This window comes from Mirounga leonina, unplaced genomic scaffold, assembly GCF_011800145.1.
Source record: "Mirounga leonina isolate KUSES-001 unplaced genomic scaffold, KU_Mleo_1.0 Mir_154, whole genome shotgun sequence".
NCBI lineage: Eukaryota > Metazoa > Chordata > Mammalia > Carnivora > Phocidae > Mirounga > Mirounga leonina.
The window spans coordinates 24,438,805-24,463,148 of NW_023270389.1; the positions used below are offsets into that span (position 1 = coordinate 24,438,805).

General features: G+C 51.3%; 1 protein-coding gene and 1 long non-coding RNA gene across 3 annotated transcripts in view; one reads left to right on the forward strand and one right to left on the reverse strand.

The window, feature by feature from the left end:
• Positions 1-18,542, forward strand: SLC26A9 (solute carrier family 26 member 9). Its single transcript, XM_035010200.1, has 20 exons — positions 1-125; positions 2,683-2,822; positions 2,943-3,053; positions 3,688-3,863; positions 5,582-5,746; positions 6,320-6,472; positions 6,777-6,859; positions 7,614-7,761; positions 8,063-8,176; positions 8,385-8,462; positions 9,024-9,119; positions 10,996-11,102; positions 11,718-11,787; positions 11,928-12,020; positions 12,153-12,266; positions 12,879-13,160; positions 14,225-14,279; positions 15,400-15,545; positions 17,224-17,295; positions 18,495-18,542. Exons 1-20 carry the CDS (start codon positions 1-3, stop codon positions 18,540-18,542), a joined length of 2,376 nt encoding a protein of 791 aa, XP_034866091.1.
• The window catches only part of LOC118014135, a 22,051-nt gene continuing 5,749 nt past the window's right edge, over positions 8,043-24,344 (reverse strand). Inside the window, exons 2-3 of one of the 2 annotated variants that reach the window (XR_004680212.1) lie at positions 23,335-23,442; positions 8,043-8,321 (exon numbers count right to left, since the gene is read on the reverse strand). This is a non-coding gene — a long non-coding RNA (uncharacterized LOC118014135). Of the gene's footprint in view, positions 8,322-21,928; positions 21,968-23,334; positions 23,443-24,344 lie in introns of those variants that run through there. The other variant, XR_004680213.1, reaches the window with a different exon arrangement.

Consider the following 24,344-nt stretch of genomic DNA (forward strand, 5'->3'; position numbering starts at 1 on the left):
ATGAGCCAGCCCAGGCCCCGCTACGTGGTAGACAGAGCCGCATACTCTCTCACCCTCTTTGATGATGAGTTTGAGAAGAAGGACCGGACATACCCACTGGGAGAGAAACTCCGCAATGCCTTCAGGTAACATGGCCCAGAGCCCAGACACCTCTTTCCTCTGCTCCCCACAAAAATCTTGTCTGCACTGGGGTATGGCTCCTGTGCTGGTATGGCTCAGACGGGGCTTGGGGAAGCCCTGGGGAGGGGAGGTTCGGAGCCCTGATTTTAAGATCCTACAACCGGGTGGGAGTGTCAGAGCCCTTCCTTTAAAGTCCTGTTCCCTCCTGATCGAGAAAAATCTGAAGCCACCACCACTCTGTGTCCTTTGTCCTCTTTCCCTCCTAGATGTTCCTTCCTTCTCCTGATCCAGAGAATGCCCAAAGGCAGCCCCTAACTTCCTGGGCTTTCCTAAAGGGTACCTACCAGGATACGGTCCTGCCAGACTCCCGGGGCTCTTTCCATTCTCAGATCTCTGGGACTGTGCTGGTGGGTAGCAGAACCTCACCTCCAACGAGGGGGCTTCATGAGATGATCTCTGCTCATCCTGCAGAAACCCGAGGCTATGAGCTTCACCTTCCCCCTTCCTATACTCCTGGCAGACCTTGCTCAGTCCTGGCTGTGGGCTGGCTTACTCTTCCTCACTCCTCTGGGGAAACAGCTGATTCAGTTACCTGGATTGAGGTCACTGGCAATGGCTGAAGTGGCAATGCAGGTGGAACTGGTTTAGGCTGGGGGAATCACCCATTTGAGTCTTCCCTACAAACCCTGGTCCAACCCTGCTTCTCCTGGGAGCCTCCATTTCTGCCAGGCTACAGCCAAAGCCTTGGGGGTTCAGTGTCCCGGCACCATACCCACCGCTGTGCTCCTCGGACAGGTGGGCTCTGCCAGCCTTAGCTCCCAAACTAAGCTGGGAAGTTTGGGTTGTTTCTGTGCTGGAGGGCTGAGGGTATCTGCTGTTGGCCGAAAAGATTATAGGTTAAAACTCTAAAGTGATGGAGGGAACGAACAATTCCCACGAGGCTGGTGTTGAGCCTTAAACAGTGCTGCCGGACACCCAGAAGGTTCTCCAATAAGTATTTGTTCAATGAATGAATGAATGAATGGCTAGAAAACTAATCCCTCTGTCCACTTCCCTCTTGGCCTCTGAAGCCTCTGTGTAGGTGTTTGGCATCTGTTTCCAGTCCTTCTCTCAGGCTTCAGATTGCCTTGCCCGACATACAGCAGGCTTGCCAGTTAGGCCCGGCAGGTATGAGCCCTCAGGGGAGTTGCGTGTCGTCCCCCAGTCAGCTGTCTATTTGTGAGTCCAGTTTTCCCTGCCACAAACAAACCTGAGCAAGTTCCTGCAGGGCTGGTTCTCCCTTAACAAATCTTAAGAGATGCTTTAAGCTATTTGCCACCAGTCCAATACCCTGTCCACCATCCCAAGGATGGGAGAGGCACCCATCTGCCCCCAGAGGATGTTGATGGTGATGCCCTTCCCAGAGTGGTGGTTGGGACAGAAAATCTGTCCAGGCTCTACGCAGGGCGCAAAGCATTATCTGTGTTGATTTCAGTCTTGGGTGCCATCCAGGGGACTCAGGATCAGGGAAACTATTGTTGAACAACAGCCAAGAGCAGGAATTGGTGCCAGGAAGGAAAGGAGGCCTAATCAGAGCAGGCCAGTGAGTCACCAAATGGGCCCCGAGTATCTGAGTTCCCTCAACTGGGAGAAGAAAAGCAAATGCCTCCCACCCCTTCCAGTCATCAATCCACGAGCTGTCACCATTGCGTCCGTAGGCCCTTGTTCCTCCCACTCCTGAGTTTCTATGAAAAGTCCTCCAGGTGTTCAACAAAGAGGGGAAGAATCAACTTTCCCCACCCTGCAACGACAAACGAACAGCTCCCCCATTCTTTCCGCCCCCCGGTGAATTAGCAGTAGGAAGAACGCTAGCCCTGGAGTCAGCAAACACGAAGGACAGGGGGTCTGCCAAGGCATACCCTACAGGGACGAGGGAGCCTTCTTTGGGGGGCAATGCTAACAAAGATGGCGGCAACCCCTACTCTGAGTTTCAATACCAGCCCACGCTTTCACTCATTCATGCATTCATTTACTCAACAAATATTTACTCAGCACCCCAATACAATGTACAAGGTATACTAGATGAACAAGAGAGCCAGACTTTGGGCCATGGTGGGGTTTGCTGTCCAGTGAGAGCGATAGATGAAAAGCAAGTAATTTCAACCCACTGTGTACACCAAGATGCAGGAGCCCAGACCTGGGTGCCCTGGCCTGTGTTCCATCAGACTGGAGACAGACCATCTGAGATAGGGGCTGGACCCCGCAGCTCGGAAGGCTAAGTGGCCACAAATCCATGCCTTTACGCCAAGTCTTGTGGACGTCCCCGATGAGCAGCCAGCTCCAGAAGATGCCCAGCTAAAGCCCAGGGCATGTGGATGGCGCTCTAAAGAAAGCCCCTGCATTTTCTTCTCGGTGTCCCCGGCATATTGCATGGTGTGGGTGCTCACTGAATTCTGAATGAATTCCGAATGAATGAGTGAGTGAATGAATGAATGACCAGGAACGGGATCTTAAAAGCCCTCCCCCACTCGGAGTGTCCAAATCACGCCATGCCGACTGGAAGCCTGCCCTCTTCCCCTCCAGATGCTCCTCGGCCAAGATCAAAGCTGCGGTGTTTGGGCTGCTCCCCGTGCTCTCCTGGCTCCCCAAGTACAAGGTCAAAGACTACATCATCCCCGACCTGCTGGGCGGACTCAGTGGGGGATCCATCCAGGTCCCACAAGGTGAGGGGTCGGTGCCCTAGGTAGGCTTGGCCTGCTGCTCCCCCTCCTCTTCTCCCGGTCCCCCATGGCCTCCATAACCCAGCCATGCCCCTGAGCCTGCAATCTCTTTTTCCTTTGTAGGCATGGCGTTTGCTCTGCTGGCCAACCTTCCTGCTGTCAATGGCCTCTACTCCTCCTTCTTCCCCCTCCTCACCTACTTCTTCCTGGGGGGTATACACCAGATGGTGCCAGGTAAGGCCTCACCCCTCCCAGCAGGCAAGGTGGCCTGGACCCCAAGGACAGGTGGCGTGGCAGAGGGGCTTCGGGTGTTTTCCATCCACATCCTCCTAGAGTAGGTGCCGTTGGTCCCGAAGGGACTGTCACTGTGGGCGTCAGTCTCAGGTCCCCTGTGGCCTTAGAGAAACCACATAGCTGCCGTGAACTCGGTTAGAGCTCCCTGTTCTGTCTCCCTCCCTGGAATGTGTCGGTAGAACAGGATATAATATGTGCCCTAAAGTGCCGAACAGACGTGAGAAACTACCAAGTCACTCTCAGGCTGGTCCCGGCAGGGACACTTGGAGCTCTCTGGTGCTAAGTGACACGGAGAGAAGGCGCCTAGTCACAAGGCCTATTTCTGGGTCAGGCACTGCTTGCGTTTCCAAACTCATTTCTTCATACGCCCAGCGAAATACTAACAGCCAAGGTGAAAGCACCTTGAAAGTATAGGTCCTGGTGACGTGTGAGCGGTTGTTGTTTTGCTGGAGAGGAACGTTGGAGGTGTGGGGACCCGTCCCTCTGGGGGCAGGGAAGCTCTCCTGGGCCCCTTTCTGTTGTCCAGGGATGCAGTCCAAACCTCTGACTCTTGCCGGCTGGGGGGGCACTGCAGGTACCTTTGCGGTTATCAGCATCCTGGTGGGTAACATCTGTCTGCAGCTGGCCCCAGAGTCGAAATTCTGGGTCTTCAACAATGCCACCAACAAGAGCTACGTGGACACGGCGGCCATGGAGGCCGAGAGGCTTCATGTGTCAGCGACGCTGGCCTGCCTGACTGCCATCATCCAGGTGAGGGGACAGCCACGTCCCTGCCGAGGGCCCAGCCTCAGGAGAGCATCTTTCCGTCCTGCCCCTGCCTCCAAACCCCAGTTTTAACACTAAAGCTGATTCAGGGCTCTACCTCCTCCCACTTCCCCATTCCAGGGCCACAAAAGACCTTGAAAAATTGGTGTCTCTCCTCACCCACCTCCAGCAGGTCCGTAAGACCAGCATCTGCACCTGGCAAAATTGTCCTGAGTCCCAGACTGTCTGGAAGGCTCACGCTCTCTCTCCACCACCCTCTCCAATGCCCATCCCTCTGCCAGCACGGTCCTCCTATTTCTCTGACATCCCTTATTTATCCACCTCCGGCCTCCTCTGCGCCAAGTCACAGGCTCACCTGCACCACATCGATTGCACTAATTGCAAAGGCCTCTGCTGGGGTTGGGGGGGAGGGTTATTTTTTGTTTTAAGATTTTATTTATTTAAGAAATAGAGAGAGAGCATGAGCAGGGGAAGGAGCAGAGGGAGAGGGAGAAGCAGACTCCCCACTGAGCAGGGAGCCTGACACGGGGCTCGATCCCAGGACCCTGAGATCGGGACCGGAGCCGAAGGCAGACGCTTCATGACTGAGCCACCCAGGCGCCCCTCTGCTAGGTTTTATGAAGGGAAACACTGCGTGGTGGAACACAAAAGCAGGAAGCAACCTCAGAAGACACCTTTAATTCGTCCATTCATTCAGTTAATGTTTCTGGTTGCTTTGCTGAGCCAGGAGCTGGGCCTTAGGAGAAAGATAAGCAGAGAAGAGGCCCGGTTCCCCAGGAGCTCCCAGCCCAGCAGAGGAAGTAGCCATGTCAACAGATAAACTTGTAGACCATGAGATAAGCCGCATAATAGAGCTATGTTCAAATGGCAGAGAGTCAGGGAAGGCCTCGCCTCAGAGAGGAGGTGACATTTGACCTGCATCTTAAAGGATGAGTAGAGGTTGGCCAGGAACCAAATGAATGAGGCACAGAAGGACCTGCAGTGCCCCCCCAGCCGGCAAGAGTCAGAGGCCTGAGAGTATGAACTGATCAGGGAATGACAAGGCAAGAAGTTTGGCGTTGGACAGCAGGAGGCTTTTGGGGGATGGGCCAGAGGGAAACGTAGGCAGAGGCTAGACAATGAAGGCTGAGGTCTGTCCCCTACGCAGCACCTTTGGGTCGGATTAGCAGTTTATAAGGATCATTCAGGCCATAGAGAAGAGAGGTGGGAGGTGGATTAGAAGAATCAAAGCAGGGGGCCTGTCAGGAAACTGCAGAGGCCCGGGCAAGACTCACGAGGGCCTAGACCAGGGTGGTGGCCACAGAGAGGGTCCCCTCCCCCCATGGGGCAAACTTACGGAACATTTGGCCAGGGGCGTTAAAGGGCTTGGCGGTAGGCTGGATGTGCGGGTGAAGGAGGATGACCCCCAAGTTTTTGGTTAGCCCACTGGGTGGATGGTGGTGTCATCTACTGAGAGAGGAAACACTGGGGGAGGACCCGGCTTATTTTTCAGATAAGAAAACTGAGGCCAGAGAGAGGAAGAGACAAAGAAGCCCACGCCCCAAAGCAGACCCGGGGTCAGCCGGCACAGTAGAGGGCCAGTCACAAAGGGCTCATTTCCCTGGGGCTGCTGCATGGAGCTCCAGCCTGGGCTTGGGTCCGGCAGGTGTGGGCACCACTGACCCTTCTCGGTCGTCCCCCCTCCCCCACCCCTCTCGTCTCAGATGGGCCTGGGCTTCGTGCAGTTCGGCTTTGTGGCCATCTACCTCTCCGAGTCCTTCATCCGGGGCTTCATGACGGCAGCCGGCCTACAGATCCTGATCTCGGTGCTCAAGTACATCTTTGGACTGACCATCCCTTCCTACGCAGGCCCGGGGTCCATTGTTTTTGTGAGTCTAGGAGCATACCCCTGCAGATGGGGAGGGGCTCAAGCAGGCACAGAGCCGGGGTTACTGTTTGAAGAAGTTGTGAACCCCTCCTTACAAGATGTTCGCAAGCAAGGGCTGGTTGACCCATGGTTCAGAGAGGATTTTCAGGGGGTTCCCACTTTGGGAGGGAGGGCGAAACACATGACTTTGAGGGCTCACTGAGGTTCTCTATGGTTAATCCCTGCTGAAAAGGAGCTGTGCACTCTCTATCAGTTCCCCAGTGTAGTGCCTCAACCCCTCCTTGCCCGGGAAGTCCTTCCTTATGTCTAATCTCCAACCCTCCTTCTTGAGCTTGAATTCTTTCTAGAGAAAGAGGAAGAGAATCAGCATTCCCATCCTGGCATGAGCTCCCAGCATGCCCTTTGGGAGAGGGAAGTGGGAGATGGGGTGCTGTGGGTGACCAGGGTCTGAATTCGGCTTTGGTGTGCCTCCATTTGAATTGATGACATCCTTCCACGGGGTTAGACACCCAAGGGTGGGGATAGTATGGGAAGAAGAGGTGGGAGCCCATGAGCATGATGCTCTCTCCACCAGACCTTCATTGACATTTGCAAAAACCTCCCCCACACCAACATCGCCTCGCTCATCTTCGCCCTCATCAGTGGCATCTTCCTGGTGCTGGTGAAGGAACTCAATGCTCGTTACATGCACAGGATCCGCTTCCCCATCCCTACGGAGATGATTGTGGTAAGGACCCTGCCCTGGGCTGGGGTGTTGGGGGCCAGGCTGGAGAGGCCATGAGAAATGGGATTCAGCTCCAGCCAAAGCCAAGGGGGCCCCTACCCACTTTTACCTCCCCCTCCACTGGCAGCCAGTAGAATAGGGGGTTGGGTGAATCCATTCCATCCCTCTGTACATGGCTCCCACTCTTCCTGCTTCTTGGGTTGTTCCTCTTTGAGGAGGCAGGGGAATGGGATTTGGGGCCCCCAGAGAAGAGGGAGGCTTGGGAGAGACCCCTGCCAATCCCCATTCTCCATTTTGGGGCTTACAGGTGGTGGTGGCAACAGCTATCTCTGGGGGCTGTAAGATGCCCCAAAAGTATCACATGCAGATCGTGGGAGAGATCCAACATGGGTGAGTCTGGGTGGTCAAGAAGCCTGCCCACCCCCTACCAACACCCCTCCATGAAGGCCTGGGCTCAGAGACCCAGATGAGACGACCTCTATGAAAGAGGATTGTAGACTCTGGGACACCGACCGAATGGGAATGGTTTCTGTTACTTTATTACAGAAGAGAGCCATACAATCAGCCAATGCTAGATGTGTTATGAACAGTGAATCTTAACTACCACACACACACCCCAAAAGTCTCATTTACTGGATGCCGCTAAAGCAAAGCCTCTCTGATCAGCCCTTTGCTGGCTCTTTGCCAGCTCTAATGCGTTGGCTCTTTTCCTCCATGTGGAAAGGAAACTATTAGCATCAAAACAACACGTATGGAGCATCCACTCTGTGCCAGGCACCACGCTGGGCCCTGGGAGGGGAAGGGCGGTGTTTGTGCCACAGGGCAGGAGTGGAGGGTGGAGGGGGAGAGGGCAGGGAGTGGTGGTGGCTGTGGATCTGTGCACAGATGAGCATAGAGTCCAGAACCTGGGCGTGAACACACGGGGCCCCCACCCCTTACTGGCTCTGGGACCTCGGACGAGTGAGGTTCTACGTCTTGGTTTCTGCTTTGTCGATGGGAGTAACGGTGGCTGCCCCACGGCGTCATACTGAGGACGTAGATCTGGCACATAGTGGGGCCTTGCTGGTCCCTGCGGGTTGAGGAAGGACTCGCCCTCCCTCTTCTCACACGTCTGGGCCCTGCCTCCTCTCTGGCTCCCTGGCAGGTTCCCCAGTCCTGTGTTGCCTGTGGTTTCCCAGTGGAAGGACATGATGGGCACTGCCTTCTCACTGGCCATCGTGGGCTACGTCATCAACCTGGCCATGGGCCGGACGCTGGCCAGCAAGCACGGCTATGACGTGGATTCTAACCAGGTAGGTCCAGCCACTGCCAGCAAGGCCCAGCAGGACAGGCCGGGTCCCACAGGTGTACCGTGGGGCTCTCTGGGCTGCAGTGAGGAAGGTGCCTGCCGGTGAGGAGGAGGGGCTCTGACCACGGGAGGCTGACTTGGCTTGGTTGGGAGTGTCTGGCTTTTCTAGCAGCAGGGTCATTCTCAAGTCCGAGGCCCAAGATCCAGCTTGCATGGATGACTACATTTGGTCTATACCCGCCGCCCACCCCCCGTCCACCCCCCCGCCGCCGCCCCAGCCTCCAATCCTGCCCATGTCCCCACAGGAGATGATCGCCCTGGGCTGCAGCAACTTCTTTGGCTCCTTCTTTAAAATCCATGTCATTTGCTGTGCTCTCTCTGTCACTCTGGCTGTGGATGGAGCTGGAGGAAAATCCCAGGTGAGCGTTGCACCAGGGGAGTGGGGCAAAGAGGGGAGAGGGGAAGGAAACAGTTGCCCCAGAGAAGCCAGGGCCCCTGCAAGCCAGGCCAGCTGCTTCTCCAAACTTCCTCTTCCCTCATCGGTCTCTACACCACCAAAGGCATCTGTTGGAAATAAGAGCAAGAATGTCACACCTATGCCCTGTTCCCAACCCTTTCTCGGAACAGGTGGCAAGCCTGTGTGTGTCCCTGGTCGTGATGATCACCATGCTGGTCCTGGGGTCCTATCTGTACCCTCTCCCCAAGGTAAGAGCGCAGTGGGAAAGCGGAGCCCAGCAGGAGACTCCAGTACAAACAATCCCCAAGTGTTGCGTAACCCTCTACAAAGTGCCCACATGGTCACACTTTGTCCTAATCACATCCTGTGAAGTCGAAAACACAGGTTCTACTTTCCTCATTTTACAGGTGAGGGAAACTGAGGCTGAGAAAGTCTAAGTGATCTGTGGTGGTACAGCTCACAAGTGCAGGGCTGGTCGCCAACTCCAGCCTTCCGACCTAAGGGTCAATCCCCCCATCAGCGTTTACAAGTGCTTAGGAGTGTCTGACTAGGAAGGCCCTGGATACCAGGTGGTTTGGAGATGAGGGAAGAGGGGAGGGGTGGGGCGGGGAAGAGCCAGGATGGGCCACACGGCCTAGCACCTGCACTCTCCAGTGCTAAGATGGAGTGCGGAGATTTGAGGGCTCTGCCAGCAGAGATGTTCTGAAACTGCAGCTCTGTCCTGCTGGACACCGGGGATGGGGGTGCATAGGACGGGGAAGAAGAAGGGGACACCTCAGGTGAGAAAGAACAACGTTCTGCTTCCCCAGTCTGTGCTAGGAGCACTGATAGCCGTCAACCTCAAGAACTCCCTCAAGCAGCTCGCTGACCCCTACTACCTGTGGAAGAAGAGCAAGCTGGACTGTGTAGGTATTGGGTGGCCTCTGGGTATCCCTCCAGGCCCCTGGCCCCCTCCTCCAACCCCGTGGCCCTATCAGCTCTTTCTGTCGGTGATCCCTCTGCTCTGCTCCTCCCTCATTGCAGAACAAGCTATTAAGATCCCAGGTTTTGGAGTGAGACATCCTATGTCCGCATCCTAACTCAATGGCTCACTGGCTCTATGGCTTGGCCCTAAACCAGCAAGTCCCTAAGCAAGTCCCTTAACTTCTCTGAGCCTTGGCTTTCTCATCTGAGAAATGGGTATCTTATACTCTCTACCCACCCACCAGGGTTGTTTATGAGGAAGACGAGATAATACAAGTAAAGAGCATGTTGTCTGAATTGTGTCCTGGGTTCAGTAAAACTTATCTATGATTATTTTTATGATCTGTAGTTCCAAAAAAAGCAAAAAGAAATAGTTTTTAAAAACAACAATAACAAAAACTCTAGAACCTAAAGCCAGTATACCAGGATCTTGAGTAAATTGCCAGATTTCTAGGGAGTGCTATTTCCTCCTCTCTAATGGGGATGACAGTCATGGCTTCATCACCCACTGGTTATGAGGATTAAATGAGATCACATGGGAAAGCACCCTGCAACCATGCAATGCTCAGCAAACATGACTGATTGTTATGATTAGTCACTGTCCCAGCGCATCTCACGGTGGACAATAGTATTAAGGCTACCAGGTACTGACAGCTCTGACAATGATCCCCATTTAAGCTCCACCATAACTTATGAGAGAGGATTTCCTGACCTCCTTTCAAGATTATGAAACCAAGAGGTGCCTGGCTGGCTCAGTCAGAAGAGCATGCAACTCTTGATCTCCGGGTCGTGAGTTCAAGCCCCATGTTGGGTGTAGAGATTACTTAGATACATTAAACTTAAAAAAAAAAAAAAAAAAAGGATAATGAAACCAAGGCTCAGAGAGGTTATGTAACTTGTCAAAGGCCACAGGGTTAGTAAGTGGTAGAGTCAGGATTGGAACCCAAATCTTAGACGTCAAACTTCTGCGTGGTACTGTCTCCTGGGGTTACCTGCATGGTACCCGAGGAAGATCCTTAAAGCCAGAGAAGTGAGCAGTCCATCTGGGGTCCCCCAGTGAGTGATGAGGATAGGGGAAAATAATGTTCCAATTCCCACCCCAAAGATCTGCTTTTATCCCACCATGACAATAGTCCCTGATATTTACATTGTGCTTTGGGCTCCCATCTGAACCTCACAGTTCTCTATAGGATGTGGGCAAAATTATTTCCTTTAGAGGGATTTGGGAGACTGTAAAGGACAATCAAGGGGGCAACCATCCAAACTGCATCCAATCCTGCCCTCCACCCACACAACCAGACCCCAGGCCATCAGACTGGGAAGACCACTGAGCATGTGTTGGGCATACACAGAGAAGATGGAGAAAGGGAGCTCATGTTTGTTGAGTGACCACTGGGTGCCCATCACTAGGCTAGGACCCTTAGGTGCTTTTGCTCTTTAATCCTTTCATGAAACAGGTATCATTACTCCCCTTTTGTGGATCAGGCAACTTGGCTCACATCACTAGTAAGTGGGAGAATGAAACTTTGGACCCAGGTGTATCTGACCCACATGCTCTCAGCATACGCCATGCTGCCTCCCTGTGTGGGCTGGGGTTGTCTACTAAAAACCAAGCAAGCTTGCTCGCCACACTCAACCTAGGGGAAATGTGCAAGCATACCCAGAGCACCAATACATAAGATAATGCAAAAATGCCATGAAAAGTGGAGGGCGGGTCTGAGGTTGCACAAACAGAGAATGACCTTGGCTATTCCAGGAAGACCTCCCAAAAGAGGCAGCCTTCTCCCCAGGCCTGCTCTGACATCTCTCTCCTCACAGTGCGTCTGGGTGGTGAGCTTCCTCTCCTCCTTCTTCCTGAGCCTGCCATATGGGGTGGCTGTGGGCGTCGCCTTCTCCGCCCTGGTTGTGGTCTTCCAGACTCAGTTGTAAGTAACAGCGTCCCCCGCCTCAAAGGCACAGCAGTGGGGCCCCCACACCCAGGCTGGGCTGACTGACCGCCATATCCTGAAATCCCCAGAGGAAGCCCTAATGGGCTCAGAGGGCTGGGGGCCCACCAAAGTAGGAGAACAGGAGGGTAAGACCCTGAGTCTGTCCAAAGGCATTGCCAGTCCCTGGACCAAATGAGACCCTCCCCTGAGGCCAGAGGACAGATGCCGTGTCCTTCCTATAAAAAGGTTAAGAGGTTCAGGCCAGGGCAGGAAGGATGCTCTAGATGAGGGAAGCCCTGTCTTTTCTTCTTGAGAACTCAAAACCAAGAACCAGGGCCACCTAAGTTTGTCATCTTGCATACCCCACCTCTTCTCTGTGCTGAGCCCCAGGCTGGGAGCTATGTCAAGGGCCCGCCTGTCATCCTTCTAGTCATAGCCCAGCCACAGGCCACCAGGAATGTGTCTCCAGTGCAGAAAGACCAACACAACATGCCGGGGGAGGAGGAAGGGACCCATCCCACCCTGCTTCTGCCCTATCTCCCATCCCAGCATCCTTCCAGGCCCATTGACTATTAGCATGTTCTTATTTTTTTCTTTTCCCTTTTCACCCAGTCGAAATGGCTACACTTTGGCCCAGGTCATGGACACTGACATTTATGTTAATCCCAAGACCTATAGTAGGGTAAGTAATCCAAACTTACGACCTCCCTCTTTTGCTCTGCCCCCCCCCACACACACACACACAAATAAAGGAGAGTTAAAAAAAAAAAAAAAAGCCAATAAAGACATTTCTGCAACCTGAGCTCAGTCTCCCTGTCCTAGGTCCAGGAAATCGAGGGGGTTAAGATTGTCACTTACTGCTCCCCCCTCTACTTTGCCAACTCGGAGATCTTCAGGCAAAAGGTCATTGCCAAGGTAAGGTTCAGAACTCTGGTGACCAGAAGGGCTGAACAGAGCATAACCAAAAGATGAGAGAAAGGGGGCTGGGAGGCAGGCCACCTCCAAAGAGGGTGGAGGTCCAAACTGCTATTGTTTCTCTCCCTGCAGACAGGTGTGGACCCCCAGAAAGTACTGCTGGCCAAGCAAAAATACCTCCGGAAGCAGGAGAAGGGGAGGCTGATGCCCACACAGCAGAGGAAGTCTCTGTTTATGAAAACCAAGGTGAACTGGCGCTAGGAACAGCCTACCCTCTCAGATCCTGCCCCCTGGGGCCCCACCTCCCAGCACCCTTTGAGGCAAAGACATAAGGTCTCTGGGCAGTCTTCTCCTTAGGTGAGGGAACGCCAGCTCCTGGGGGTAACCATGGAGCTCCCATGGCCCCTCCTCATTTTCTGGCTAAGATAGAATATAGCCCATAGACTTATGAACAACCCCAAATGGTGAGCAGCAGTGAATTTGCTGGGGTGCCCACCCAGCTTTGATGTGGGGGTGGGAGTTCTGGGGAGAAGCAAGCAGGCACGGACACATGTAAAAAGGAGCACAATTGTTTCCCAAAACACTTTCTCCCACAGCAGAGTGGGCCAAGGCTTCCGTGCCTCTCCTGGATGGGTCCTCCAACTTTGGTTGGTGGGAGACTGAGCATGCAGGCCCTGCCTGAGGAAAGGGCGTTGGGAGATGCCTCCCCTGTGGGGTTCTGGGGGCTTGTATTCACCACCTCTATGTTCTTGACGTTATTGACCCCCACCTGCACATTCCTTGCCCCTGCCTCAACTATAGCAAACTCTGATTCAGTTTGGTGATTCCCTGCAAACCGCACCGCCCCCCCACCCCCAGACTGTGTCCCTGCAGGAACTCCAGCAGGACTTTGAGAATGCCTCCCCAACTGACCCCAACAACAACCAGACTCCTGCTAATGGCGCCAGTGTCTCCTACATCACCTTCAGCCCTGACAGCTCCCCAGAGGCCCACTGTGAGCCACCAGCCTCCGCTGAGACCCCCAGTGAGCCCAGTGACATGCTGGCCAGCGTCCCACCCTTTGTCACCTTCCACACCATCATCCTCGATATGAGTGGGGTCAGCTTTGTGGACTTGATGGGCATCAAAGCCCTGGGCAAGGTGAGGCCCCAGGTAGAGGGGGTGCCGGCTGCCCTCCACCCCAACACCCTCACCCCTGTTCTCCCACACTCCCTTTCTCTGGAGCCCTCACTTTGACAAGCTGAGAGAGGAAGCTCAAAAGGGAGCTTTCCCCCAGACATGATCAGGATAGGCTGCTCTCTGCCCAGGCCCAGACGAGCCCACGATGATGAGTGGCTGGAAAGGAATACCAGAGGGATATTCGCTGTCCCACCTGCCTTAGCACCCCTCTCTAGCAGAGGCCATCCCAAATTCCTTCTCAGGCCACCAGGAACCCACCCCAGGGTCCTCTGAGTAGAGTCCAGCTTGGCCCTGGTTCACGGTCTGCTGTTCCTTCCCACCCTCACCCAGACACTCCAGCATCAGTCAATTCCAGTCAACTGAGAAGAAAAGAAGACATAATATTAGTGCCCCACATTCTCAGGCCAAATCGGCAGTCCATGGGACAACTTGAATAAAGGTATCCATCCATCTGATACCTTTTCAGCAACGCTTCCGATGGTAGGGAATCAACAAGCCTCAGAGCTGGCTCAGAAAGGCAGTCCAGGAAAACCCAAGGCATACAGAGAGCATGTACGCTGAGTATCATACACAGGACATCAGCCAGGTGCCCAGAAGGCCGCATCCCCAGCCGTGGGCTCAGCCTGCTTCCCTAGCCTGGACCCGGAGTCCAGGGAGGTCTCCATCCTCCCCTGCAGCTTCTGCCTGAAGCCACAAAGTCGGGAAAGAGGTGGAATCTGGAAATCTAAGCTATTGAGAGCAAAGATCTGACCCCATAAGAAGGGGGCACGGTGTCTTTAAGTGCCCGCCTCATTGGCAAAGCCCCATTTCTGTCCTGTTTTCCAGAAAAGCCGGCAGCCAACACTCCAGGGAGAAGCAGTGTGCTTTGCTGCTATTTTTATCTTTGGCTGCCAGGACTCTTGGGGTTGCTTACTTGTTTGGCTTCCCCTCTGAAGTGCGTTTTGTGAATCACTTTTGAGACCCACTCAGAACATTCCTTTCCTTTTGTCTCCCTATCCCAATACCCTTCCCCCCAACACTTCTAGCTGAGCTCCACCTACGGGAAGATCGGTGTGAAGGTCTTCTTGGTGAACATCCACGGTGAGAGAAGGAGGACATTTAGAGGAGCCCAAGGTTGGGGGTGGGTGGGGGAGGGGAGGAGCACCCAAGTAATTCCCCCCAACTACTACCTGCTCATAAGTGCTTCGAGCACAAGTCAGAAGAGACTGTGGCCAGATTGTGTAAATACCCTAGGGGTCTCAATAACAGAGTGAGGGGGGAGCGGGGGCATGGAGCCTAAAAAGGACAACTGGGATTCTAATTTGCCCCACTACTAATTTGCCTGTATCCTTGGCCAAGTCACTTCATGTCTAGGGATCAATTTCCACTTACGTCAAATTAGGGGGTTGATTGAATGAATTGGGGGATCTTCTCTAAGCTTGCAAGCCCATGAATGAGCATCAAGCACACTCACACACACTGTAGCTATCTGGGGAGCACAGAGGCACACAGTTTTATACACACACAATCTCCAAAGGGTGCATGTCCACAGGGCAGAAGACTTTCACATCATCAGTGCGGATGCTGAGTGCAGGGACGGGGACCCACGGCAAGCACACACAGACATATAACAGGTTGTGAGAGGGCACATGCACCCCACTTCTGCAGAGAACCAGAGCCCTGCTGGGGGCCAGCCAACTTCAGAGTTAGCCTGAGCAGGACCCAAGCTCTGTGGAACCTGCTCAGAGGGAGAATCTGCAATGGCAGTTAGCGTCAGTGGACTCGTCCCTCCCTGGACAGTCCTCAGGAACTCATCTCTAGCATCTGGTAAAAGTAAGGGCTCTGCCACACATTGGAGGCTGCGGGAAAGGTCTAGAGAAACAAGAGGAAGAACGAACCATCCAGGGGTAGAATTGGCAGCAGCCTCCTCGTGCACGTTTTCAGCCTTTCCCTCTCAATCCCCACAAAGTACCGACTCCCTGAATCAAACTGCTTCCTTCTGCCTGGGTTGAAGGTTCAGCATCCTCAAGCTCACGTTGCCCTCTGCTGTCCAGAATTGATATTGCAAGGCCAATGCCTTGGCCTGGCCTTTGGATGCCCCAAAGAGCACCATGCTCTGTCCTCTTTCTCCTTCCTTCCCTTTCCTCTCACCATCCTTCCTCCACCCCCAGCTCCAGACCACATGGCTGTTATCTTGCTGAAAGCTTTTTCCTCCTTCCAGCCCAGGTGTACAACGACATCAGCCATGGCGGTGTCTTTGAAGATGGGTGTCTAGAGCGCAACCATGTCTTTCCCAGCATACATGATGCTGTCCTCTTTGCCCAGGCAAATGCCAGAGAGGTGGCCCCAGGACGTGACTTCCAAGGGGTAAGGTCCGGGCACGTTGGGAATCCAAGGCCCTGGGGCACTGAAATGGCAGGACCAGGGGCATGAGAAAGAACCCAGGGGAAGTTTTGGGTTCCAACACCAAGTCTATCCTTCCACTTTTCTGAAACCGCCATTACAGAGTTCCTTATCTGTAGAACGAGCACCCTAAATTAACATCACCTACCTCACAGCGTTTTTCTTTTGCTTCCGTTTTAAGACTGATAATTATGCCTCTTATGTCGCTTGAAAGCACTTTGTATACTGTAATATCTTTTATTAATATTAATTTCCAGGTCCACAAACACTCAAAGCGTATTAGAGTATGCCCAGTATTCTGACATTGTTTACCTGCCCTCCTCCTTCACTCGTTCTAGAAGAGGCTTTGAGCAAAGGGAGGGGAGTAAGCCTGCCCGTTTTTTGTTTTTTTTTAAGATTTATTTATTTATTTGAGAGAGCGAGAATGAGAGAGAGTACATGAGAGGGGGGAGGGTCAGAGGAAGAAGCAGGCTCCCCGCTGAGCAGGGAGCCCGATGCGGGACTCGATCCTGGGACTCCAGGATCATGACCTGAGCCGAAGGCAGTTGCTCAACCAACTGAGCCACCCAGGCGCCCAAGCCTGCCCGTTTTAATATAGCGGAGCTTAGAGATTTCAGACTGGTGATGGATGAAGAGTCTGGATCCAAGTTTTGTCTCAGTTACTTGACATTTAATTTGCTAGCTCACTAAGTGGTGTGCAAATGAGCTACAAATCACACTGTTTAGGACTCCAGAAAGCTGGGGAGGCAGAAAAACTCCACCCCACTGACTGGGATCCCTGCCTGGGCCTCTCAAGCCACCTCCTCCCCACTGCCACTCCCAGGGTCCCTCTCAGCTCAGCAGCCCCTGCCCTTGACCTCCCAGGACTCTGTGCCCCAGACCTCCTTATATAGAAAACCTCCCCTGCCCTGGGTCATAAGAAAGGCTTTTCTGGCTGGAGCAACCATTTGCTCTTTGCTGTAAGAGACTGATGAAGGTAAAGCCATCTGTTCTAAGTGCTAAAAGACTGCCCAGGAAAACACAAGGCCCCTCCACACTTAGAGCAACTGTGCAGGAACAACAGGCTTTCTGGCCTCACAAGCCTTGTCCACAGAGCAAAAAGAGGGAGATTCTAGAAGAATCCTCACCATTTGTTATTGCACAAATGATGCCCAGTTACTATGGTTATATATCTAAAATAATTTATGTTATAGAATATATTTATATTTACATATTACAAAATATATTCATATATATAAATTAAAAACACACTCACACACCCCTTTTTGATGGCATGGTGAGGTAGAAAGCCCGCAAATTGAGTTTGATTATCCTCCTTTTACAGATGAGGAAACAGATTCCCAGAGAAGGGAAATGGACTCCCCACGGTCAGGCAGCCAGCCAATTGTCCTTGTCGGCTAGGCCAACCTCCCCTGCCTCAAAGGTGTCCACAGAGGAGGGTAGCCCCAGATGCACCCCTCTGCTCTGAGAGGGAAGGCCACCCAATGCTACATTTTGTGAGGTAGATGAGGGAGGGCAGGGAAGAAGCAAGAGGGTGACTCATGTGGCAGAAAACATGGTGCCCACCCGGAGGCTGACATTTGCACCAGACTGTGTCATTCACTCATGGAGCTCATCCTGCACCTGTTTTCCCCCCTTCCAGGCTCCAGTGGACCCAGAGGTGTCCTTATACGATTTGGAGGAGGACAGCCCCAGCTACTGGGACTTGGAGCACGTGAGCTGACGGGCGGGGGGCATGGGGGGTATGGGGCCAGGAGCAGGAAGGAGACCCTCCCAAACCCAAGGTGTTCACGGGGCTCTCTCATGGCCAAGCCAGAGCCGTCACCTTGAAGGCCACAACATTTCTCTCTCATCTCTCTTGTAGTAACAGATCCTACTTCTTCTCATTCCCTGAGAGGCATCACATGGGGAAGGGAGAGACACTGGATGAAGTTCTTGAGAACTGACATCTATTCTTAACTGTGCGCCACATCCACACGTGATCTTGGACGGACACATAACACACGGGGCCCCAGTTTCTATCACTGTAAAGTAGGGGAGGTGTGGGTGATAGCTGGCCCTGTCCGCCTCCCAGGCTCCGTGGGGGATTCACGTGTTCCTTCATGAATTCAACAGACATGTGAGGACTGCTTGCCTGGCACAGTTCCAGGGTGGGCATACAGCGGTGAGGCCCCTGCCCTCAGGAAACTTATATTCCGGGAGGGTCAGATGAATTCGAAGAGTACAAATGTTATCGCCCACAGACAGATGCCCTATCCCCACAGGGCCCTGTCATCCTGACAGGGAAACTAGCAACCACCCCACTGCCCTGAGTTACGAGAAACCCAGATGACTAGCTGGAGAGGAGTCTGGCTTAGGGCCTGGGAATCACATCTCACTCTGTACCTCTTCGCATTCCTTTTGGGCTCGAGTTCCATGTCCTCCGGACAGGGTCTCTGGGAGGGCTGATGGCATGTGGGAGACACTAGGGAAGAGCCAGGGCTACACAGATTTGGCAGGCTGATTACTGTGCTCCTGTGGAATCTCCAGCACATTCCAAAGACCTTGGCTAGGCCCCCAAATAGCTTATCAGAGCAAGAAAGGACTTTACAGCTTGTCTGATCTCCCCACTCATGTCAGCTAATAAAGACAGTGAAGCTGAAAAGGAGGAGGGACATGTGGAGGTCAGAGAGTCTTCCAGAGGTGATTCTAGGGAGATTCCAAGCATCTTCTCTTGTCGCCTCCGTACCAGTTCGCCTCTTAGGCTGAGCCCGCCTCTCCCCTGTTCACGTACACATTCACACTCACACACACTTACTTATGAAGCTCTCTCTGACCAGGGCCTCGTAGGGTCACCTCATGGTTGCAGCCCCCGTGAACTCGACACATCTAACGCTCTCCCTTCCCCTCCCCTGTCCTTCCATGGCCTTACAGGAAATGTTTGGGAGTATGTTTCACACAGAGACCCTGACTGCCCTGTGAGGGCCCAGCCAGCCCCCACGCTGCCTCCAGAGCACGTGCCATCCCGGACTCCCAAGAAGAATGAGCCTGGGGCCATGAGGAGTGGCGGGTAGAGGAGAGCACGTCCACCAGGACCGCAGCTCCTCCCTCCCCTCCCCCTCATCCTCCTGTCTCCTTCCCCTGCCTCCCTCCTGGCATCTCTAGAGCCAGCCGATCTCAGCAGCAAGGAGAACCACCTCTTCAGCCTCCTGCTGATGCTCAGGGCCCTGGCCAGAATGAGAAAGCCTACTGCTCACCCCACCGCACCCACCCATGCCCTGCCCAAGGCAGCCGATGGGACCCCCGCCCCCCCCCAGCCCCCCCACCGACTGCTGCCTTTAAGAGTGAGCCAAGAACAGAAGGGAAAATTTTGCCCCTGCTGACCTAGTGTGCAAAGGCCCTTGGGCCTGAACAGCTTGGTGTCAGATGGTGTCAAGCTATCACAGGACACGGGGATGAACTTGCTTAGGACTCGATGGCTTGCCCCCTCCAGCTGCCCCAACTCTGTCCCTGGCGGCTGTGCACTCCTGGGACCAAGTGTTCCCGACACCCCAGGAATTTAGTCTTGATGACTGTGCCTCCTTCCTCCTCATCTCAAGGCTGCTGGGAGCTCCACGGCTATTCAGCACTTCAGACTCTAGCCTGGGGGGTGGCGAGGGCCCTCGGGGGCCACCAGAGCTACCTCCCCAGGGGCAGCCCACCAACGCAGCAGCCTCTGAAATGTGATCTCTCCCCCCTGCCTTCAGGGGCTGCTCCCTTCCACTTGAGACCCAGAGGGGAATCCAAAAAGGACAGGGTGGGTAGCTACCAGAATCCTCTGGCAACCTAGTAACAGATGCCAGTTATTCTGCATAAAAGCTTTTGGGAATCCTTTCTTGTACTAGAGACTTGGGAGGTGGGGTGTCCTAGGGGTAACCAAGGGCCAGCTAGTGGGACCTGAGCCCTGATGGTCCCCTTGACTTCAGAAATGCACCCCCCACCCCTGCCCTTAGGAAGTTGGCTTTGTGCTTTTTCACTTGGCAAAGAGCCAATGATTTTAACTCTCCCTTATCAGCTTGGGGCCTGGATCCTTTGGCCAGGCAGGGGAGGAAGCCCCCCAAGGGCCAGTGGCATCCCCCAAGTGGGTGCAGAACGTGGCAAAGGGCTGATCCAGATTGGGTCATCCTCCATGGGCTTCCTTAACAAACTCAGGACCTGAAGTCATCTTCTTCTAGGACAGATGAAAAGAGGGGTATGGTCTTCATGGATGTGAGGGGTTAATAGAGGAATCCTACTGTTGACTTGAAAACAAATAGATGGCATGTGCAAGTATTTGGGGAAATTTCCATGAAGTGCACAGAAAACCTTTCGGTCTTCCCCCACTGCTTCTCCCAAAGCTCCTTCAACTCAATGACCCTGCCCAACAGGTTGGGCTGGCCCAGCCTGAAAAAAAAAAGCCCCCATTCCTAGATTCCTAACTTCAGCCTGACCCGCGTACCCTCGTTGTGTGTCTGTATGTTGAGTGAGCCAGTCAGCTAGCAAGTCTTCTTAGAGTTAAAGGAGAGGGTGCTGGCAAAGAGCCAACAGATTCTTGGCCTAGAAGCATTGCTTCTCTGTGATTTCATTATGCCATCTGGCTGCCAATGGAACTCAAAACTTGGAAGGCGAAAGACAATGTTATCTGGGATTCACCGTGCCCAGCACCCGAAGTGCCAAATTCCAGGAGGACAAGAACTTTAGCCAATGACAACTCATCCTCCCCTACTCCACCTCCTTCAAAGTCCAACTCAGGCCCAGGAGGTAGGGGAAGGTCACAGAGCCTCAAGACATCCCAAGCAGAGGAGTCCTTTGAACCAAGCGTTCAGACGGTGGAGGTAAAATTGGAAACACATGGGGTAGAAGGAGACATTGAAGAAAACTTCACTGCTGGAAGACTTTGAAAAGAACATAAGCAAAGTCAGACAGACCACTCTCTGGACATGGCTGAGGCAGGAAAGGAGAGCAAGATAGTGAAATAATCCAGAATTTCAATACTTTTGAATGTTCTTCGTGATACTGACCTATGACAATGGGATCCCTGGGGAAGCCCGGGACTCGCAATGTTTGTGTAATTTATTTAATTTAAACAGCATTCTCCTTTTGTTCATTTTGGTAATAAAGTGGTTTTGAAATCTGAACAAATGCATGTGTTTGGGTGGTTTTACAGCAAGGCAAAGCAAGTCACCTCCAGAATAAGCTGGCCTTGCTTTGCACTGTCCTAGAGGGAAACAAGGAGCTAAGAGCCATCCACCAATACAGTGGAAGATTTCAGGATACTTCTCTCACTGTTGATAAATCATATGGATAAAAGAAAATAGTATGGTATGAAAGAGTTAAACAACAAAGTAAACAATCTTGATCCGGTGGACGTGTGTTAAATTGTGCACACAATTAAAATTTGTACTTCCTAAGTACACATAAAATACTTCCAGAAGTTGATCACATTCTAGGCTCTAAATAAATCATTCTCCACCAACTTTAAGGAATAGGCATTCTCCACAGCAATGACCACAATGCATTGAAACTAAAAATCAGTTACAAAAAGATAACTTGCACAAAAAAAATATGACTTCAGAATTTTTGTAAAAAAACACTTCTAAATAACTCAGAGTCAAAAAAGAGATCATACGGAAAATTGAAAACATTTAGACTTAAACAGGAATGCAAATACTATGTATCAAAACTGTGCAGGGGCGCCTGGGTGGCTCAGTCGTTAGGCGTCTGCATTCGGCTCAGGTCGTGGTCCTGGGGTCCTGGGATCGAGGCTCGCATCGGGCTCCCTGCTCAGCGGGAAGCCTGCTTCTCCCTCTCCCACTCCCCCCTGCTTGTGTTCTGTCTCTCTCTGTGTCTCTCTCTGTCAAATAAATAAATAAAATCTTTAAAAAAAAAAAAAAACTGTGCAGGGAGGGGCACCTGGCTGGCTCAGTCAGTTAAGCCCCCTTCAGCTCAGGTCATGATCCCAGAGATCAGAGTTCCACATCCTGCTCCTTACTCAGCAGGGAGCCTGCTTCTCCCTCTGCCTGCCACTCCCCCTGCTTGTGCTCTCTCTCCCTCCCTCTCTCTCTCTGACAAATAAATAAATAAAATCTTAATAAAACAAAACAAAACAAAACAAACCTGCAGGGAGGGACATCTGGCTGGCTCAGTCAGTAGAGCATGCAACTCTTGATCTCCTGGTTGTGGGTTCGAGCCTCACATTGGGTGCAGAGATTACTTAAAAATAAAATCTTCTGGGATGCCTGGGTGGCTCAGTCATTAAGCGTCTGCCTTCAGCTCAGGTCAGGATCTCAGGGTCCTGGGATAGAGCCCCACACCAGGCTCCCTGCTCAGTGGAGAGCCTGCTTCTCCCTCTCCCTCTGCTTGCCGCTCTGCCTACTTGTGCTCTCTCTCTGTCCAATGAACAAATAAAAAATTTTTTTAAAAAAATCTCCAAAAACAGAAAAGAAAAAATTTGAAAATTAATGAACCAGATGTTTGACCATGGTAGTTAGAAAAAGAAAACAAACTCAAAGAAAGCAAAGGAAAAAAAGATAGTAATGATAGCATAGCTAACATTTATTGAACCGTTACTATAAGTTATACACTCTTCCAACTGCTCTACCCATATTAACTCAATTAATCCTCCCAATAACGCTAAGGGGTACAGACTATTATAATCCCCATTTCATGGATGAGGAAACTGAGACTCAGAAAGGGTTTTTTTTTTTTTAAGATTTTATTTATTTATTTGAGAGAGAGAGAGAGAGAGATCCAGCACAAGCTCGGGACGGAGGGCTCAGAGACAGAGGGAGAAGCAGGCTCCCTGCTCAGCACGGAGCCCGACGACAAGGTGCTCCATCCTAGGACCTGGAGACCAGGACCTGAGCTGAAGGCACACACTTAACTGACTGAGCCACCCAGGAACCCACAGAAAGGTTTTAAATAAGTTTCCCACTCAACACAACTCCATGAACATGAAGGAGATTAAGATTACAACCCAAGGGGTGCCTGGGTGGCTCAGTCGTTAAGCGTCTCTGCCTTCAGCTCAGGTCATGATCCCAGGGTCCTGGGATTGAGCCCCACATCCAGCCCTGCATCGGGCTCCCTGGTCAGCAGGAAGCCTGCTTCTCCCTCTCCCACTCCCCCTGCTTGTGTTCCCTCTCCCACTGTCAAATAAATAAATAAAATCTTGAAAAAAAAAAAAAAAGATTTCAACCCAAGCAATCTGGCTCCAGAGCTTAAGCTCTTAACTACTACAAAATTGTAAACTTAAGCGAAATGAATACATTGCTAATAAAATATAATTTACCAAAATAGAATAAAAAAACAGTAGAAAATCTGAAAATACTATAGCCATTAAATAAAACAGAGAAAACACCAGGCTCAGATTACTTTATTTTTTAGAATTGTTAGAAAAATTTATTATGTTTCTGGTCCAGTTTTATATATATATTTCAGAGAATGCCAAAAAAAAAAAAAAAAGGAAGGAAAGTCACTCCTTTAATAGTTTAAATTTAGTAGAAATAAGTCTCTCTCTCTCTCTCTGTAAAAGTAATCCAAAGGTAGACAGGCCAGAGCTAGGATAGTCATGAGGCTCTCCAAGGACTTGGGCTACTTCCAGCTCAGCTCTCTGCCCTCTCTTAGTGTAGAACTCACCATCATGGTCCAACAGGGTTGCTAGAGCTATAGCCCTCATGTCTGATCGTGGAGGGAGGGATTTAAGAAGAGTGTGTCCATAAAAACACCTCCTTGAGTCACATGCAACACTTTGGCTTACCTTCCATTCTCCAAATGTAGTCACATGGCAAAACCCAGCTGCCAGAGGCTGGGAAATGTGGTCCTGCAGCTGAATATCCATATGCTGAGCTAAAACTCAGGATTCTTGCTACTTAGAAAGAAGGGAAATGGATACTGGGGTCAGCTAGAAATCTCTACCATTTTGTCTAATGAAATTTCTGAGGCTACTATACACTTGATACCGAATCCAAAAAAGGACATTATTAAAAAGAAAAACTACAGGCCAAAATCAATTTCATAAACAGAATTGCAAAAATCCTAAAGGAAAATCCAGCAGTGGGTTTATCTAAGTAATGGTTTTTCCCAGGGTGTTTTACATTTTTAAAATTTATTAATGTGATTCATTACATTAACAGACTAAGAGAGAAATGTGTTCTGCCTGGTATGGAGACATATTTTAAAGCTATAATAACTAAGTTAGTCATATTAGCATAGAAATAAACAAAGAAACCAATGCAAAAAAAATAGCCCAATAACAGGCCCTTTCACGTATGAAAACATAGTAAATGACAGAGCTGGCCCTGCAGATCTCTGAGGAAAGGGCAGACTATTTAAAGAATGGTGTTGGGAAAATTGGTTATCTAATTGGAAAAAAAATAAAATTAGACCCTGATCTTATACCCCTTACAAAAGTCAATTCCAGATGGATTAAGAACTTTACTGTAAAAGTTTAAACATTTTAAAAGATAACATATTGAAATATATTTATGACCTTGAACTAGAGACTTAATAAATAATAAACAAAAAGTATTAATGATTTTTTAAAAGTGATAAATTCACCTACATGAAAATTAAGACTTTAGTTCTGCAAAAGACCATAATGTGAAAATATATGACACAAACGGATAGAAATATTTGCAACATAAGTATAACTGACAAAATATTAGTATTTAATATACAGAAACTCCTAAAAGCCAATAAGACAAACGATTCAAAATAAAAATAGGCAACAGACAGAGATAGTAATTTTACTGAGAAAACAAGCATATC

Excerpts from the sequence above, each read along its gene's own strand:
- SLC26A9 (XM_035010200.1), top strand. The coding sequence starts at position 1 with ATGAGCCAGCCCAGGCCCCGCTACGTGGTAGACAGAGCCGCATACTCT. Across the intron at positions 11,103-11,717 it reads GTGGTCTTCCAGACTCAGTT|TCGAAATGGCTACACTTTGG; the intron begins GTAAGTAACAGC and ends CTTTTCACCCAG. Across the intron at positions 14,280-15,399 it reads CTTCTTGGTGAACATCCACG|CCCAGGTGTACAACGACATC; the intron begins GTGAGAGAAGGA and ends TCCTCCTTCCAG.